Source organism: Megascapheus bottae, chromosome 6 (genome assembly GCF_031878675.1).
Source record: "Megascapheus bottae isolate mThoBot1 chromosome 6, mThoBot2.hap1, whole genome shotgun sequence".
In the NCBI taxonomy this organism is placed as follows: Eukaryota; Metazoa; Chordata; class Mammalia; order Rodentia; family Geomyidae; genus Megascapheus; species Megascapheus bottae.
Window position 1 is genome coordinate 12,153,562 of NC_143514.1, and position 17,766 is coordinate 12,171,327.

The window sequence follows — 17,766 nt, forward strand, 5'->3', positions numbered from 1 at the left end:
TCCGTGTGTGTGCGTGCGTGCGTGTGTGTGTGTGTGTGTGTGTGTGTGTGTGTGTGTGTGTGTACATATACATGTACATATGCTTATCCTAGGACTTGAACTCAGGGCCCAGACACTACTAGCCTTAAGCATCTTTTGCTCAAAGGTGCCCCTCTACCCCTTGAACCACAGCTCCACTTCAGGCTTCTTTTCTTTTTTTTAAGTAATTCATTGGAGATAAGAATCTCACAGACTTTCCTTCTCTAGAATGAATTTGAACCATGATCCTCAGATCTCAGCTCCTGAATAGCCTGAACAGTGTTACCTTCTCCCTCATTTTTGCTCACTCTCCCCACCCCGCCCAAGTCCCTTCCCCTCATGATGGAAAGTTCATTTCCAGCATAGAGTCTCATGAGTATAACTGTTGCATTGGTTTACCCTTTCCCACTGAGACTTACCTTTCAGGGTAAGAACTGTGGCTATCAGCTTCCTCTCTTGTGCCACTAGCTGAGTGGCTACTAAGCACCTACTATGTGTAGAGTCTTACACATTCATGGGAAAAGTAGAAGGAGAATAGAGAGAGGAAGGGGATCAGATATGGGAGGTGGCTGCGATTATAAGCAGAGTGATGGGATGAGATTCTCAAGGGGGTGACATCTGAGCTCAGCCATGGTGGCAAACATTAGACCACCGTAGAGGGCCCACAGGCAGAAAGAAGCACCTGGGGAGGACCGCTTCCTGGCTAGAAGCCACAGAAAGTTCTGACATTGGAATTTGAGTGACACAACCAGATTTGCCAGCCAAAGCTGCTTATGACCAGGGGAGGGGTCAGAGAGGCGGGGAGTGCTCAGATTTCTCTGGACGCAATCCCCATTCCTTTCCACTCCCAAAGAATATTTTCTTATCTTGTAAAGATAGGAATTCAGGATACAGGAAGTTCTGGACATAAAACATAATCTCCTCCCCACACCCCATACCCCAAAAAATCTAAATGAACACTGAAGGGTTCTAGTTATTTCTTTAGTTCCCTTGGGAACTCTTCCTCCTCTGATTCTTATGTTGTTCCTATTTGGTAATCATTGAGACATCCATAAAAACGAGAGACCTAGAGGCAGGGCCTGCTATGGAATTTCTGGGCCCAGGACACAATGGAAATGTGAAGACTCTTGTGCAAAAGGCATTCAAAATTTTAATGGCGAACCAAGGACTTAAGCTATAAATTGGATCTTGCTTATTGACACCTATGTAACTCCACAGATCAACTGCTCAAGAATCCAGTCTCTTTTATCCTCCAGATTCACCATGCATCTGTTGTATTCATTCTCTCTGAGTGAATGAACGACAGAAAAGCATAGCAAACAAACCTGGATCTTGAACAAACTTTCTAAGTTTGTTTGAACTACTGTATAACTTGAAGTTCTGAGGCCTTCTTAAAGTGCCAGTGGTGAAAAGACCTCATAATGCACCATTGTTAACCAACATACCTCCTAATTAAGGCATGCTTACAGAGCAACTTCTAATTTGTCATGAGTTTTCAGAGGCCTTCCCACGAATGCACATGAAGTCAACCATCTAAATAAAGAAGCCCAGAAAGTTCAAACAAGAAAGTCACCATACAATTTTCCACCATGCTGTACCAAGATTACATGGTTCTTCCACAAGAGGAAAGTTTTCTTCAAACAAATGTGCTCAGCCACTTTGCTTTGCCAAACATAATAGCCCACCCATGTAGGAGACCGCATGATGGAGGATTTATAATTTTAATAGCTCATTAAGGAAACTGTTTTTGAACAGAAAGTTTGTTCCAGCTTGCTATATTTGCTAGACCCCCTGCTAACAAGAATCACAGGAGCTTTCTGAACATCCCTGGATGGTCCAAAGATAATTTGGTTTCTTTGGAGAACTATAATTAAAACAAGCTAAAATCAGCATCTAAGCCTACATGCAATCGAAACAAAGGTGGCAAGGTTGAATAGGAAATCGGAAACAGGACTTCCCCTTCTGAATTGCTAGTTGCCAACCACCTTGCCTCTTCTACTAGTCATCGAAATAGTAGTAGTGTCATTTGGGGAAGCGATTTCAAAGTGATAGAACCATCTTATAAAAAAGCGCACCAAGCTTGAGTGAGTGTCTGGGCATCAGTGGCTCCTGCCTCTAATCCTAGCCACAGAGGCTGAGATCTGAGGACTGAGATTTGAAGCCAGACAAGATAGCTAAATTTGGGACTCTTATATTCGATTAACTAACAAAAAGCCAAAGTGGAGGTATGGTTCAAATGGAAAACTCGAAGCAAGAGCACAGGGCCCTGAGTTCAAGCCCTCAGTAGTGACACAGAAGAAAAAAAAACTTTCCTCACTTAGAAATGTATGAGATGAATATTTTCCTAAGATGGATGTCTTAGGAAAGACATGGAAAGAATATGGGAGTGTGATCTGTACTTAGAGATTTTTCCCACAAAATACTAGGGATGGAGAGCTTTTCTTTGAGCCAGTTAGGAACTAGAACTGGGCTAGAAATGTGGCTTAGTAGCAGAGTGCTTGCCTTGCCTGTATGAAGCCCTGAGTTTGATTCCTCAGCATCACATAAACAGAAAAGGCTAGAAGTGGTACAAGGATAGAGTAGTAACCTTGAGAAAAAGAAGCTCAAAAGCAGTGCCCAGAACTGGCGAAGAAGAAGAAGCAGAAGCAGAAGCAGAAGCGGAAGAGAAGGAGGAGGAGGAGGAGGAGGAGGAGGAGGAGGAGGAGGAGGAGGAGGAGGAGGAGGAGGAGGAGGAGGAGGAGGAGGAGGAGGAGGAGGAGGAGGAAGGAGGAGGAGGAGGAGGAGGAGGAGGAGGAGGAGAGGGGGGAGGGGGAGGGGGAGGGGAGGGAGAGGGAGAAGGAGAAGGAGAAGGAGAAGGAGAAGAAGAAGTAACAGCAGAGGAGGAGAAGGAGGGGAGGGAGAGGAGGAGGAGAGGGAGAGGAGGACGAGGGGAAGAAGGAGGAGGAGGGAGAAGGAGAAGGAGAAGGAAAAGGAGAAGTAGTCTGAGGATCATGGTTAGAAGGCAGCACAGGACAGGAAAGTCTGTGAGACTCTTACCTCCAATTAACTAACAACAACAAAATAAAAAAGCCAGAAGTAGAGCTGTGGCTCAAATGGTAGTTGTAGAGTGCTAGCCTTGAGCACAATTGCTCAGGGACAGGGCCCAGACTCTGAGTTCAAATCTAGTCTGGCTTTGAATTGCAATCGTCAGATCTCAGACTCCTAAGTAGCTAGGATTACAGGTGCAAGCCACCAAAACCCAACTTGATGTAACTATTAAAAAGTAACTTTTGAAGGTGAGAGAGAAAGAGAGAGAGAGAGAGAGAGAGAGAGAGAGAGAGAGAGAGAGAGAGAGAATATGCTATCATCTGAAGCTCTGAATGGAAATCAAAACTGGCATAAAAAGAAAAAGAAAGAAGGAGGGGAGGGGAGAGCAGGAGAGGGGAGGGGAAGGAAGGAAATGAAATCTGATTTCTGTCATGAGCATTAAGTTTTCAGAGTAAAGTTTTCTAAGTAGCTGCTATAGGGCAATTCTACACACTAAAAGAACAACCTCTCTTCCTGATCAAATCTAAAACTTCTGTAGATGTTCTTTATATCTTTTCAGCAAAAGAATTTTGGGATTACTAACATGATGACAGCATCTGTTCTTACAAAGCATTTAGGCATTAGCACAACAAAAACATTCACACTTAATATCTCACTTACCCAAATAGCCTATGAATATTTTCAAAAGTTACTATTATCATCTCTGTTTAACAGGAGAGAAACCTAAGGCCAAGAAAATTTAAGGGATGAAATGTTAGAATCCAAATCTATTCTCTTATTCGTGAGTTCTCTAAACCACAACAACACAATACATTCTTACAAACATTATAAACAATTCTTATAATTATCTGTTTCTATACTCCAAAACTCACATTTGCAAGACAAGGGCTCCTATACCCTTTAACCACAGCACCATTTGCTTTCAGTTTGCTTTGCAAATGAGGATCTCTCCTGAACCTTTACCTGAGCCAGCCTCAGACCAAGAGGTAGACATGAACAGTAGGTAGTATCATTTCAGAAGCATTTGTTATTGTTTGAAGAGAGTTAGGATGGAACCCAAGTCATTGTGTCAGACCATCCAATATTTCAAACCTCCCCCCTCCCCCACACACCCCAATTCCACTACGCTGTCTCCTCCCCACAGCCAGGACTTCTTAAGACCAAAAGAATTTTTTTTTTGCATCATTCACAGAAGCTGGTCTTTCACATCAATGAGCTCAACATTATCTGGGGCACTAATAAGACTGTATAAGTGAATGAATGAATGAATGAATAAAATGAACAAATGCAATTGAGCTGAGAAGAGCAGAGAGCTAATGACTAGCAGATTTTTTTCTATTAAAAACCTGCCCGAAGTTATCATCACTTCTTAATAATTCAGAGAGGTTTTGTGTTTTTATCAATAATCCTGGTTTTGATTTGTCACTCGATTAGAATAAATAACAAAGGTTAGAAAAAAATCATTAAAGAATTGGACACAAACTGGATTCTTTTGGAGTTTATTGGAAAGTGGAAACAATGACTAAAATTGAAGAATAAAATGAGAGTTGGAAATCCAGCCTACTTCAGCCTTGAAATCCTAATTCAGTAAATGTATCTCAGTGTATTTATGTGTGTATGTTTGTTAGGTTTAGTTTGAGCTTCCTCTCTTCTTCCAGGGTATTGATTAAAAAAAATATATTATTAGAGATCACCCCTTGAACAATTGTTTGTTAAACTTGTCATTTAAAATATGATGTAAACATAAGCCATATAATGAATGATTGTTGTTCTTAAGGTACTATGTTATCTCTCATCACTTTTGCTGTCCCTTGGTTATCTCATATTGTTACACTATCTCACTTTGTTACCTGATATATCGGATATATTTGTATTTGGTTATTTGAAATTGGTTAAGGAACGGGGGAAAACAAGATGAGGGGTAGGAGAGGGGGAGGGAAATGGGGACCAAGACATGTGAAAGGGTATCAATGTATAGGAATTAATGCACCTTCTATCTGGCAACTTCATGTAACCCTTCTATCAATTACAATAAAAATATATGAAAAAAATACATTAAGACAAATCACTTCCAAATAAATACTGCTTTCCACACACATATCCACAGACTCACAGAAGGGCAAGGTCAGGACCTTTGCCAAAACTCATAGGAATTCTATTACTTTGTAATTATATTACTTTGTGCCCTTAGTTTTAAATAGAAACAAAGAGTGAAAAGCTAGCAGGTATATTGTGTTTCCATGATGTGGATATCTTGTTTCCTTCATGAACGTTATGGAAATAAATAGTTTCTCTCTCACAGAGATTTGAGGAAAATTAAATACATGGTACATGTATATACTTTAAGTGATTTCTGATATGTAAAAAGTTCTCAATCAGAAAAACTATTATTGAGGCTGGAGGCATGGCTGAGATAGTAGAGTGTCAGCCAATAAGCAAAAATATCAGATTCTGAATTTGAGTTGCAGTCTCCAAACAAAAGGGGAGAAAGTTATCATTATTGCAAGCACTATATTCATTATCCACAGATGTTTAAATAATTTTCAAGAAAAGAATGAACTTCAAATCATATAGGTTTTTAATTTTTTATTTTTTATTTACATTTGGGCCATGCTAGAGATTGAACCGGGGCCATATCCTTGGCCCAATATCTGTGTTTATTAATCAAGTTCTACCTGCTAGACATTCCTGTCTAAATACAACATTCCTGGCCTAACTAAATTCATTCTATTACTTTGCCAGGAATTAGCCAATAAATTCACCAGTCTGTAAATACTCATAATTTACCTTTTCTTCTCTCTTCCAAAAATTGGGCATTTTCCACTTTCAGTTTTCTAGCTACTTTTCACTTCATCCAAGATTCCAAGGAGATTATATAACAATATTTTTTGTCATGTCTATAAAATTTTTCTTCTCCCTGAAATGGGGACTACAGCAGCTCTGTCTTAGGCCTTCTGTTTCCTCCAAGAAGTCAATTTTCCTTTGTGAGCATGTTTATTACATCTTTACCAGGGTCAAGATCTTTGTCTATATTCAAAACTACAGAATCAACATTAGAAAAGGATGAGTTCTAGCTTATCTTTGTCATTTTAATAAATACCACATTGTGGGCCAGGAGGTTAGCCTAGCGGTAGATTGCTTGACTGAGTTCGATTCCTCGGTACCACATACATAGAGAAAAGCCAGAAATGGTGCTGTGGCTCAAGTGGTAAAGCTCTAGCCTTGAGAAAGCCCAAGGACAGCGCCCAGGCCCTGAGTTCAAGGCCCAGGACTGGCAATAAAATTAAATAAATGGGGCTGGGAGTTTGGCCTAGTGGTTGAGTGCTTGCCTAGCATGCATGAAGACCCGGGTTCGATTCCTTGGTACCACATACATAGAAAAAAGCCAGAAGTGGTAGAGGCTCAAGTGGTAGAGCTCTAGCCTTGAGAAAGTCCAAGGACAGTGCTCAGACCCTGAGCTCAAGCCCAGGACTGGCAAAAAAAAAATTAAATAAATACCACATTGTATATATTCTTGCTATATGTTCTCTATGCTCTCAATAACACATACAAACAGATAAACATACAAACACAGACATGCACAGACACAATCACACAGATACACAAATATACACAGATCTACACAGAGACACAAAATCACACAGATACACACACAGTTGGTGACCATGATGTTTCCAATATACTTCATTTCATCCTGTATTATTTCCACTGTTAAAAAGGAGTGCGTGGGTCATTGGAAATCTACTGATCTCGGTTACATGCTATACTACTTGGCTAGTTCTGTGTTTAATAATAGCTCCTTTTCCTTCTTACCTGAGATAGTTTTAATTATTTTCATTTAACATATTTTCATTTATACATTGCCCAAGCCTTAGAATCTGTCTTCCCTATAGAAATATTGGCCCCTTTTCTTGGTGCTGAGGATTCAACCCAGGGTTCCTTGCTTGTTGAACAATTGATATACCACTGATATAATACCTCCAGCTGGCTCAAGAATTTTGAAAGAACTTTTTTGAAAATTTTTTAAATCTACATTAATTAAAATCCAGTACACTTATAAGCATGCCCAGAATTCATTTCTAGGAATCTTGTGCTAGCAAATTTCTTTCCAGGTTACCGTTAGTCTCTGCTCATTCCCTACCATGTTTGCCCTGTTGTAATATGTAAATTCAAACAGGTAGTTGCTCTTGTTCTTTTCAGATGCTAAGAATGAAACTATCAGCAAAGCTGATGGAAAAGTCATAAGATGGTCAGCTTCTAACCCAATGAATCTGAAAACATTTGATTCATTGAATTCTGTCATGGCTCTAACTTCCTACAATTCTTTCAGCTGATTTAGGGAAAAAAACTGCAGTTTCATAGTACAATAATTGTTCTAATTTCTGTTCCATTGTCCCTTTTAGCCATGTGACCCAAGTCACAACATTTTTATAAATACTATCCCACAGACCCTCAGATCAACTTTGGTGTGGGCTCTCTTCCTCTCCTCTTCCTTACATGGAAATTCTTATTGGATAATCTGGCCTTGGCCCTCTTTTTCTTCCACAGAAACAACCCCAAGGGCTGGGAGTGAGACCTGGTGGTAGAGTGCTTGCCTAGCATGCACAAAGCCCTGGGTTTGAGTCCTCAGTACCACAGACATAGAAAAAAAGCTGGAAGTGGTGCTGTGGCTAAAGTGGTAGAGTACTAGCCTTAAGAAAGCCCAAGGACAGTGTCCGGGTCCTCAGTTCAAGCCCCAAGGCTGGCAAAAAAAATGGTTTTCATCCATGCCTTCTAAACTCCCCCATCTTTCTCTCTAGCCCTATCTCCTCATCTCTCTATCCAGCATCCCCAATGATTACCAGACAACTCCACCAAGTCACAGGGACTCCCAAAGTCCTTCATCTTTCTCCTGAATTTCCTGTTTCCATTAATGATTCTGACTTCCTGTCAGTCACCTAGACATAGAAACCTACTGATCCATGAGACGTCCCCATTTCCACTTCATGTCACCAGAGGCCAAATCCCAGCTTCTTTCACTCCAGCTCTCTCAGTCAGCCTCACACTTGGCTCCTTTGGTCTCAGCTTTCTGTCTCTGTTGTCTTCAGGTCCTTTTCCTTCAATGACGTTAGCACAATGATGTTATATGAAAATCTATCTTTTTCTTGGAGGTCTTGGGGTCTGAATTCAGGGTGCTGTGCTTGCTAGACTGTCATTCCATCACTGAGCCATACCTCCAGCTCTATGTCTCTTCTCCAGGCAAAGCCTTTCATTACTTCTTTTCTCAGTACAGAAACAAATCTAAACCCCTACTCACCGCATTCAAAAGTCTCTGTTGAGAATCTGTCCCCATCTTGCCATTCTCAATTTCCTGCTACTCCTTGTATGGCAACTTAGAATCTGAACCTGTTCCAAATAATGCCCCAATGTTCCAGCCCTGATCTTTTCCCACAGGGATCCCTTGGTTTGTCTGATCTTTCTCCCAGCAGCTTCCCAACACCCACTCTAATCTCTTCAGAAGCGCCAGATGTGCACAACCTCTTCCCCCCTCAACCTCTGGAGACACTTCCTTTGATACGTAGATAGCACTTCTCAGAGGAGCTACTGGTACAAATGCCTTTTCTTCTTTCCTTCTTTTTTTTTTTTTTTGTCAGTCCTGGGACTTGAACTCAGGGCCTAGGCACTGTCCCTGGCCTTGTTTTTGCTCAAGGCTAGTGCTCTACCATTTGAGCCACATGTCTACTTCTGGCTTTTTTTTTCCCCTTTGGATAGTTTACCGGAGATAAGAGTTTCACAAACCTCACTGCCCAGGCTAGCTTTGAACCATGATTCATCCACTTCCGAATAATTGTTAAATAATGTCAGACTACCCCTGTCACCTTCAATATGGGATTTGAACCTAAGTGCCTTTGTGTTGGATGAATTAATAACTAAATAACTCAGGACACATCTCAGCTTCTTCAGAAAAACTTGCCTATTCAATTATCAGTTGACTGTAAATCAAATAATAATATCTTCAAGATATATGCTTAGGTATTGTGCTTTCTTTTAGCAATTAGATAGTGATGTCTTTGGATCACAGATGGTTATGACTTTGTGGTTGTCTGTGATGAATGCATTATTTTTTTTTTTGCCAGTCCTAGGCTTGAGCTCAGGGCCTGAGCACTGTCCTTGGACTTTCTCAAGGCTGGCACTCTACCACTTGAGCCTCAGCACCACTTCCGGCTTTTTTCTATGTATGTGGTACTGAGGAATCGAACTGGGGTCTTCATGCATGCTAGGCAAGCACTCTACCACTAGGCTAAACTCCTGGCCCCGAATACATTAATTTTTAAAATCAGAAATATCCTTCTGCAGAATTGGAATTTGAAATATCAGTTGCTAAAACAAGCAGTCACAGAGGAAAAAATATAGGTAATATAGATAATGTGCTCATTGGGAAAAACAATGGTCCAGGTGACTGAACACAATGAGAAAGCAAACAATAAATTTTACCATTTTATTATTAAATAATTTATGTTACTACTAAATAAAGGATAAGTTCTGGTGGGAGTTTGGGGGGATTTTTTGTTACTTTTTTTTTTGCCAGTTCTGGGACTTGAACTCAGAGCCTGAGAACTGTCTCTGAGCCTCTTTTATTCAAGGTTAGCATTCTAGGGGCTGGGAATTTGGCCAGTGGTAGGGGGCTTGCCTAGCATCCACGAAGACCTGGGTTCAATTCCCTGGTACCACATATACATAGAAAAAGCCGGAAATGGTGCTGTGGCTCAAGTGGTGAAGCTCTAACCTTGAGAAAGCCCAAGGACAGCACTCAGGTCCTGAGTTCAAGCCCCAGGACTGGAAAGAGAAAAAAAAGCAACAAGGTTAGCACTCTACCACAGCACCCATTTCCTGCTTTCTGTGTATGTGGTACTGAGGAGTCAAACCCAGAGCTTCATGCATCCTGGGCAAGCACTCTACCACTAAGCCACATTTCCAGCCCAAGTTATTATTACATTAGTAAATGCCAGGTACGTCAGGCCACAGGAGCAATCTACATGGGTGCTTCAGGATCAAGAGTAAATTTGTAAAGCAGATGGACTTTCCTGACAACCTGGGGAGAATTTGGCTGACTTTAATGACTTCTGGTACACTGGCAATAGATAAAACCAGTAATAGGACTTAGGGTTGACTTATAATGTATTAGCCCATATTGAAATTAAATTATTAGAGTTTTGTTTTTTCTCAATGATGATTATATATTCCTATCGAGCTGGGCCAAAAGATAATAGCTTACTGCTGATGAATGCACTATGAGGAAAAAGTCCTCCTATCTTAAAATAGGATGGTGTCTATAACATTATAAAATTACCTGCCCACCTACCTTGGAGAAAGGTATCAGATTACCTCTAAGTGACAACACATTGGTATTTCTTAGCAACCCCTGCTTGCATAAGCCTGCTGTTGCCAAAACACTCCAGAGGTCCTGCGTCTCCCCACAGCTCCCACTACCTGATTACTAATCCCAAGATGAAATCAGCCCAAACTGGCAACCCACTAAGGGTGAGGCTGGGCTCAGCAGTCCTCGTCCATGGCACACCCTGTGCTCTTCTCCCTGGGGCAGGAATCTCATCCCTCAGTACCTGTTCTAGAGCCACCTCTGGCCTCAGTGCTCCCATCAGGGAAATGGTGACTACTTTTTACTCATAACCCAAGCTGATCTCAAGTTGCCTAGGTTCGAATCCTGACTCTGCCAATTACCAGTTAAGAGAACTTGGATGAGTTCATCCCTCCTAAATTTCCATTTTCTTCTTTTGTAAAAATGAAGACTATTATACTATCTTCTTGCTTTTGTAACTGTATCGTGAAGTAGCACCTGTAAAGAACTTACCAAAATGTTCCACTCAGTAACTGGTATTGTAAATATCACTAATAGTTGCCCAGTAACAGTGGAAAGTGGGCTTAATGCGTTTTCAGAGTCGAGTACCCAGTGGCTCACACCTCTAATCTTAGCTACTCAAGACATTGAGATCTGAGGACTATGGTTCAAGGTCAGACCTGGCAGACAAATCTAAGAGATTCTTATCTCCAATTAACCAGCAAAAAGCTGGAAAGGGAGGTGTGGCTCAAGTGGTAGTTTGTCAGCTAAGAAGAGTTCAAGCCCTACCAGTGGCACATATACATACATACGTGCACACACACAATACACACACACACACACACACACACACACACACACACTTTCAGACTTTTTGGAAATAATGACTAGATTCAACCAAGACAAAGAAGCTTGTTGCTTAAGTTTTTTTGTGTTGTTTTTGTTTCATCGTTGTCAAAAAAAAAAAAACTGCTTCTAAAATTTGGGCTGAGAAAGTCACGTATTCTTCCTGTATACAAGAAGAAACATGACATAAGAGTTGGAGAACAATAGATTATTTTTCTTCAACAAATGTACCTGAACTAACACATCTAAACAAAAGAAAAAGAATTCTGAATCTTCAAAGGATTCACATCAGGAAGCTGTGTACTTATTTCAATAATACTACCAAATATTTTTGAAACTCTTCCTTCTAAATTACCTTCTGAGTCTGCTTTAAATTTTCTTGGCAACAAAATTCTATCTTTTGAGAGTTTTCCATTTTGAAGTGAGTTTAAGACTAACTCTAATGAATAAGATTAATGATAATGAGATATTCTGATTTTTTGTGGGGCATGGGACTTGAACTCTGGGCCTGGGTGCTGTCCCTGAACTCTTCAGCTCAAGGCTACTGCCCTACCCCTTGAGCCACAGCACCACTTCCCATTTTCTAGTGGTTAATTGGAGATAAGAGTCTCTCGTTCTTTAGTGCTGGTGCTGGCTTTTGAACCTCGATTCTCAGATCTCAGCCTCCTGAGTAGCTACAATTAAAGGCATGAGCCACCATGCCCAGGAATATTCTGATTTTTTTGATGAGAAAATGAAGATTTTTTTTTTTGGTATGGCTAGTGAAATAATGTCCCACTTTCAGACAGGCAATGTCTAAGACACTTCAGATCAGTGGAAACACTCATGTGTCTCATCTAGGTTAATAGCACATTCTCTGCTTAGTCTCTAGACTTTATTGAGCTAATACTGAGCACTGGGCAACAAATGTTACTTCATGAGCATTTACAGAAGCTTGTTTGTCTGGTGTTCATATTTTATGGCGTAGATCATGTTAGGAAACCAACAGATGAGAAGCAAAAGACTTTGTCTAAGGACATAGCTAGTAACTGGAAAGGCAGAAACCAAGTCCAGACTGCCAGTTTTGCCTAACTAGTATAGATGCTAGCTGTTTTCTAGAAGGTAGTAAATGGTTATGCTTTCTGTTGTGGTATGTAGTGGTGGTGGTGGTGTTGCTGATGGTGTTGGGGTTATTTAAATTTGGAGAGAAATATTCTATCCACGATTTTGTGTGTGTGTGTGTGTGTGTGTGTGTGTGTGTGTGTGTGTGTGTGTGTGTGTGTGTATGAGAGACAGAGAGAGAGAGAGGGAGAGAGAGAGAGAGAGAGAGAGAGAGAGAGAGAGAGAGAGAGAGAGAGAGAGAGAGAAGGAGGGAGAGAAAGAGAGACCGACCTTGAATTCAGGAAGGCCTTTCAATTTTACTGGTCCTTTTTGCACATAACTGGTGCTCTAATACTGGAGCCACACCTCCACTTCCAGAGTTTTGTTGGTTAATTGGACCTAAGAATCTCTCAGCTTGACCTGCCCAGGCTGGCTTCGAATTGTGATTCTCAGATCTCAGCTTCCTGAGCAGCTAGGATTACAGGCATGAGCCACCAACACCCAACCTCCCTGGTTTTCTTTTAAACTTTGGCTAGTGGTTAAGCAACATTTTCTCAACTACTGTTTTTCCCCTAAGGTTCCTAAGTAATATGAGAGGAAGCAGTCCCACCTTCCAGCTTCCTGGCTTTCCAAAGATCCACGGGTGATCCTGTTTTTCCTCACATGCTGCTAGCATGCAGCAGCTTCTTTACAACCTGGGCCAGGAACTACCTCCTTCCTCCACCTCGTTCCTCCTCAACTCTATGTCCAACTCCTTCCTTAAAATCCTCTCTTTCCTGGAAAGGGACTGTAGCTTGGTGATAGAGTCTTGCCTAGCATGCATGAGGCCCTGGGTTCAATTCCTTGGTACAATATAAAATGAACAAAATAAAGGAGAAAATAACCATTGAAAACTTTTTTTAATAGATAAATAAAACAAAACTCCACTCTCTCCACTGCATTGCTCAGTATATTGATATTACAGATCTAATTGGAAAGAGAGAAACAGGGAGTAGGGGAGAAAAGACATTCTTCCCTTCCATAAAATATCCCTTTCCAGGGTTGGGGAGTCGGGGGTGGAGGGGGTCAATGAGTAGAGCAACTGCTTAGCAAGCAAGAGAGGTCGTGAATTCAATCCCAATACCATCAAAAAAAATTGTTTATATGATTTCCATGAACAAAATCCTCTTATTATTACCCCCCTTTGCTTTGTTTTATTTTGCAATATGAGTTTACAGCTCATCTTTATTCTAATACCAAGACCCTATGCTGCTACTGGGCCACTCTGATAATGAACACCCCCCAAAAACTACTTAAGAAAAAAGATTCTTAAAATTAAAGATTCTTTAAAATTAATTATACAAAACTTTTCTTCATTTCAGGATAAAAGAAAAATACAGGAAGAAATCTCACAAAAAAGGTTGAAAATAGAAGAAGAAAAACTAAAACATCAACATCTGAAGGTAACTGATAATGACTTTAATTTTATGTCCTTGGTGTGATATTCAAATGTCCCACTGGCTTTCACATTTTAATAGCAAAGAAGCTTTAGGAAAGAGAAAAGTCCCATCATAGTTCTACCAACATATTAACCACCAGAGAGAAGCCAAGAAGCCAGTGATATTTGCATACAAGATTAATACCTTCTGGCCAACATGTAGAAAGTAGAAAATATGATTTTATTACTTTGATCCTTTGGTTTTGAATCTCATATAATTTGCTCTGGTAACCTTGAGAATTCAGCCTTGAGAATCTGGCCCTGGTACAATTTTGCTTAACATCCCTAAGGAAGTGGATCCAGCTAGGAAGTTTCTTTTTAAATGAATGAAAGGCCAGACATTCCCCAGGGGGGATGGAGCAGACAGAATCTAGCTGATCAAGGATGCTTGTGTTTAAAAGCTCAGTGAACCCAAAGTTGTTTGGGCCTGGTTTGAGTTTCTGTTTTATGTTGCTTTGCCTGAGCATGAGATCATAACTATAAATAAATCTCCATTTTTAAAATCAGACTTGACATCTTTTACTAGGTGTGGTCATGTTGTAATTAAAGCTCACTGAATTTCAACATTTTATTATGTGGCTTAGTCACAGGATATAAGCAAATGACCAACAGAAGCTGCTTGTGAGCAGGCCCAAGCAGGAAACTGAGGAAACTGTATTTATCTGGAAGAGCTATCAATGGATTTCATAAATTCCCCTCCAAGAAACAATGGGGTCCCATACTTCAGTCAAACTTGCCAAATTCAGTTAGAACTACCACCCTCTGGCTGCCCCCTCTAGGAAGGGAAAAAATCATTTCATTGCTTGCTCCATTGTCGGGATTGTTAACTTCTTGGTTCTGGACACTTTGACATTCCTGTTGTTTGATGGATATCAACAACAGAAATCTGTTTGTGAATCTGTTAACCTGCTGTCCTTACAAAAATGTCACATTAAATTCACGTGAGTGGTAGATGTACTTGTGCCCTCTCGGAAAAACCTACAAAACAGAAGCAAAATTTGCCAGGCTATTTCAATGTACTTCAAAGAATATGTGTCAAATCTAGAACAATATTTGAAACAGATCATTTCTGATTCCAAAATCAAAATATTCTCATTCTCTCTCTCTCTCTCTCTCTCTCTCTCTCTCTCTCTCTCTCTCTCTCTCTCTCTCTCTCTCTCTCTCTCTCTCTCTTCTACACACACACACAGAGAGACAGTTTTCTTGTTTCTAAGTAAACTGATCACACTCCAGCATTCACTGACTGCTATCCTTGCAGAATGGAAAGATTATACCTGCAAAGCTCACACAAGAAAGGGCACAAATGTTTCCTCAGCTCATTTGTGGAAGTAAAGGTCACACAGGAAAAGCCTGAGTCATGGACAAGTCTAGTTCTGAGGTAGCCCTTCATTTCAATATGTGCTAAAAAGTCAGTCCAGAAAGTAATACACAATCATCTCTGTTGATTTACTTCCCAGAATCAGTCAGGAGACTTCTTCAGATCCAGTCCAGTCCAAACATTCATCATGCTTTGATTACTTACTGTACACAGTTGTACAGAATGTAGACTGTACAAAGTACAAATGGAGATGCTGAAATCCTGCCCACACTCCCTCGCCAACCCTGCGTACCAGCCCAGGACTGCTGGGTCTGAAGCAACAGCTTTTCTTAGTTTTCTCTACAGGGGTGTTTTCCATCTTCCCAGGCTGTTCACTGACCCAAAAGGGTATGGGTGTGAAGAGGAAGAAAAGACTCCTAGAGAGAAAGCAAACAAGACGGATATTATATTTAAATGATAGTGTGAATATTTGTTCTCTAGTTGGAGGCAGCAAATGGAGATTCCATTAAAGCTATGGGATCCAAGCTGTCTTTGCTAATAAGAATTTATATGGATAGACACTGGGGCTTTTTGGAAAATAGGGTTTTTTGTTTTGTTTTGTTTTTTGGGTGTTTTTTTTTTTTTTTGGTACATTGTGGGGCTTAAACTCAGGGACTAGGTGCGATCCTGAACTCTTTTATGGTTTTTTTTTTGTTTTTGCCAATCCTGGGCTTGAACTCAGGGCCTGGGCACTGTCCTTGGGGTTTCTCAAGGCTAGAGCTCTACCACTTCAGCCACAGCACCACTTTCCGCTTTTTCTTTGTATGTGATACTGAGGAATCAAACCTAGGGCTTCGTGCATGCTAGGCAAGCATTCTATCACTAGGCTATGCTCCCACCCTCGCTCCCATCCCCCACCCCCACCCCCATCCCTGAACTCTTTTTGCTCAAGGCTAGCACTCTACCACTTGAGCTACAGTTCTGCTTCAGGTGTTCTGATGGAGATAAAAGCTTCATGGATTTTCCTGCCCAGGCTGGCTTTGAACCTCCATCCTCAAGTCTCAGCCTCCTGAGAAGCTAGGAGTTTATTCTATTCTACAAGGCATTCACCAAGTCCAGAAAGTTCCTTTTGACCTTGACAGTAGCTCACCTTAGTCTTATTTTCTTCATCCACTGGCCCTGATCCCCAGGGCTCTCCCACCGCTTCCTTGACAGCCAACTAGAATTGCACTTCCATGGCCCACACTGAACAGTGCAAGCATAGATGTCCAGTGAGTGTTTCCACCAGGAACAGGACACATGTTTCCAGATGTTGCAGTGACTCACTCTGCTCTTTAGTTCTTGAATATCATGATTATCCCATGACGCATGCAGGAGGGAATTTCCAAGGGTGTCATTAATATGCCAACACTCAAACCACACAGGTGTGTACATTAGGAATCTTGCCTCGTAATCACACCTCAACAGAGGCTGTGCTTCCAGGAAACACAAAATACATTAAATCGAGAAATCTCGTCAGTTCCTAGCAGGAAAGTACATTTTATTCTGAAGTCTACTGAAAATGTTCTCTAACATGTAAAAGTGCTTCCAGCAAACGTTTTTGATTTTGGTTGTTATGACTGTTATTGTTATTGTTTTGTGCCAGTACTGGGGCTTGAAACCAGGTCCTGGCGTTCTCATTTGGCTTTTTTTTTTTTCTGTTAAGACTGGCAATCTACCACTTGAACTACAGCTCCACTTTTGGCCTTTTGCTGGTTAATTGATCATGAAAATCTCAGAGACTTTTCTGCCATAGTTGGCTTCACAGCACCGTCCTCAGATCTCAGCCTTCTGAGTAGTTAGGATTACAGGCATGAGTCACCAGTACCCAGCCCGAAGAACCTTTCTATGAAGAACTACCAAAAGATTATTACCTCTGTCACTTACACTTTCATTTAGTTTTTTTTCTTTTGTGCCAGACTTCACACTCTTGTTTAACTTTTTTGCTCATTTGCTGGAACTCTACCACTTGAATCACACCACCACTTCCAGCTTTTTGCTAGTAAATAGAAAATAAGAAGACGTCTCAAGGATTTGTGTACCTATGCTGGTTTCAAACTTCAATCCTCAGTTCTCAAGCTCCTGACTAGTTAGGATTTAAAAAGCCACTGGCTCCCAGCTTCATTTACTTCTTGTGGCTTTTGATTTCTTTTTTTTTTTCTCTCTTTGTAGTGCTGGAATCAAACCAAGAGTCTCACACATGTGAGGCTAACAATTGATCACTGAGTTATGTCCCCAGTGCCAAATAGCTTGTGATTATGATTTTATCGCCATGAATTTGATGTTATTATGTTCATTATCTTTATATTCTAAAGCACAAGTCTGTGATGTAAAAGCAAATTATGTTTTTGTATAACCATATTGATTGTGTTTTGCTTACCACAATTTGTGATTACACTAGATAATTTTGATTTCCCATCCCAACCCCATGTTTTATAACTTCAGAGAGGTAAATGGTAATTTGTGAAGTAAGGGAAAAAAATTTATAAGACCAGACTATGGACCTAGAATGTAGCCCAAAGTTAACCTAATCAAGAATTATTCTCTGTTCCTATTACTGAGTGTCTCAGATAAGCAACTGACTGGACCTATCTTTTTACATGGTGTGTGTGTGTGTGTGTGTGTGTGTGTGTGTGTGTGTGTGTG

The 17,766-nt window shown here is 40.7% G+C and overlaps 1 protein-coding gene across 1 annotated transcript in view; it reads left to right on the top strand.

Moving 5' to 3' along the window:
- Positions 1–17,766, top strand: part of Palmd (palmdelphin) — a 57,379-nt gene that overhangs the window by 4,316 nt on the left and 35,297 nt on the right. Inside the window, exon 2 of the mRNA XM_090334255.1 lies at positions 13,669–13,749. Coding sequence (XP_090190381.1) covers positions 13,669–13,749 — 81 coding nt within the window. The remainder of the gene's footprint in view (positions 1–13,668; positions 13,750–17,766) is intronic.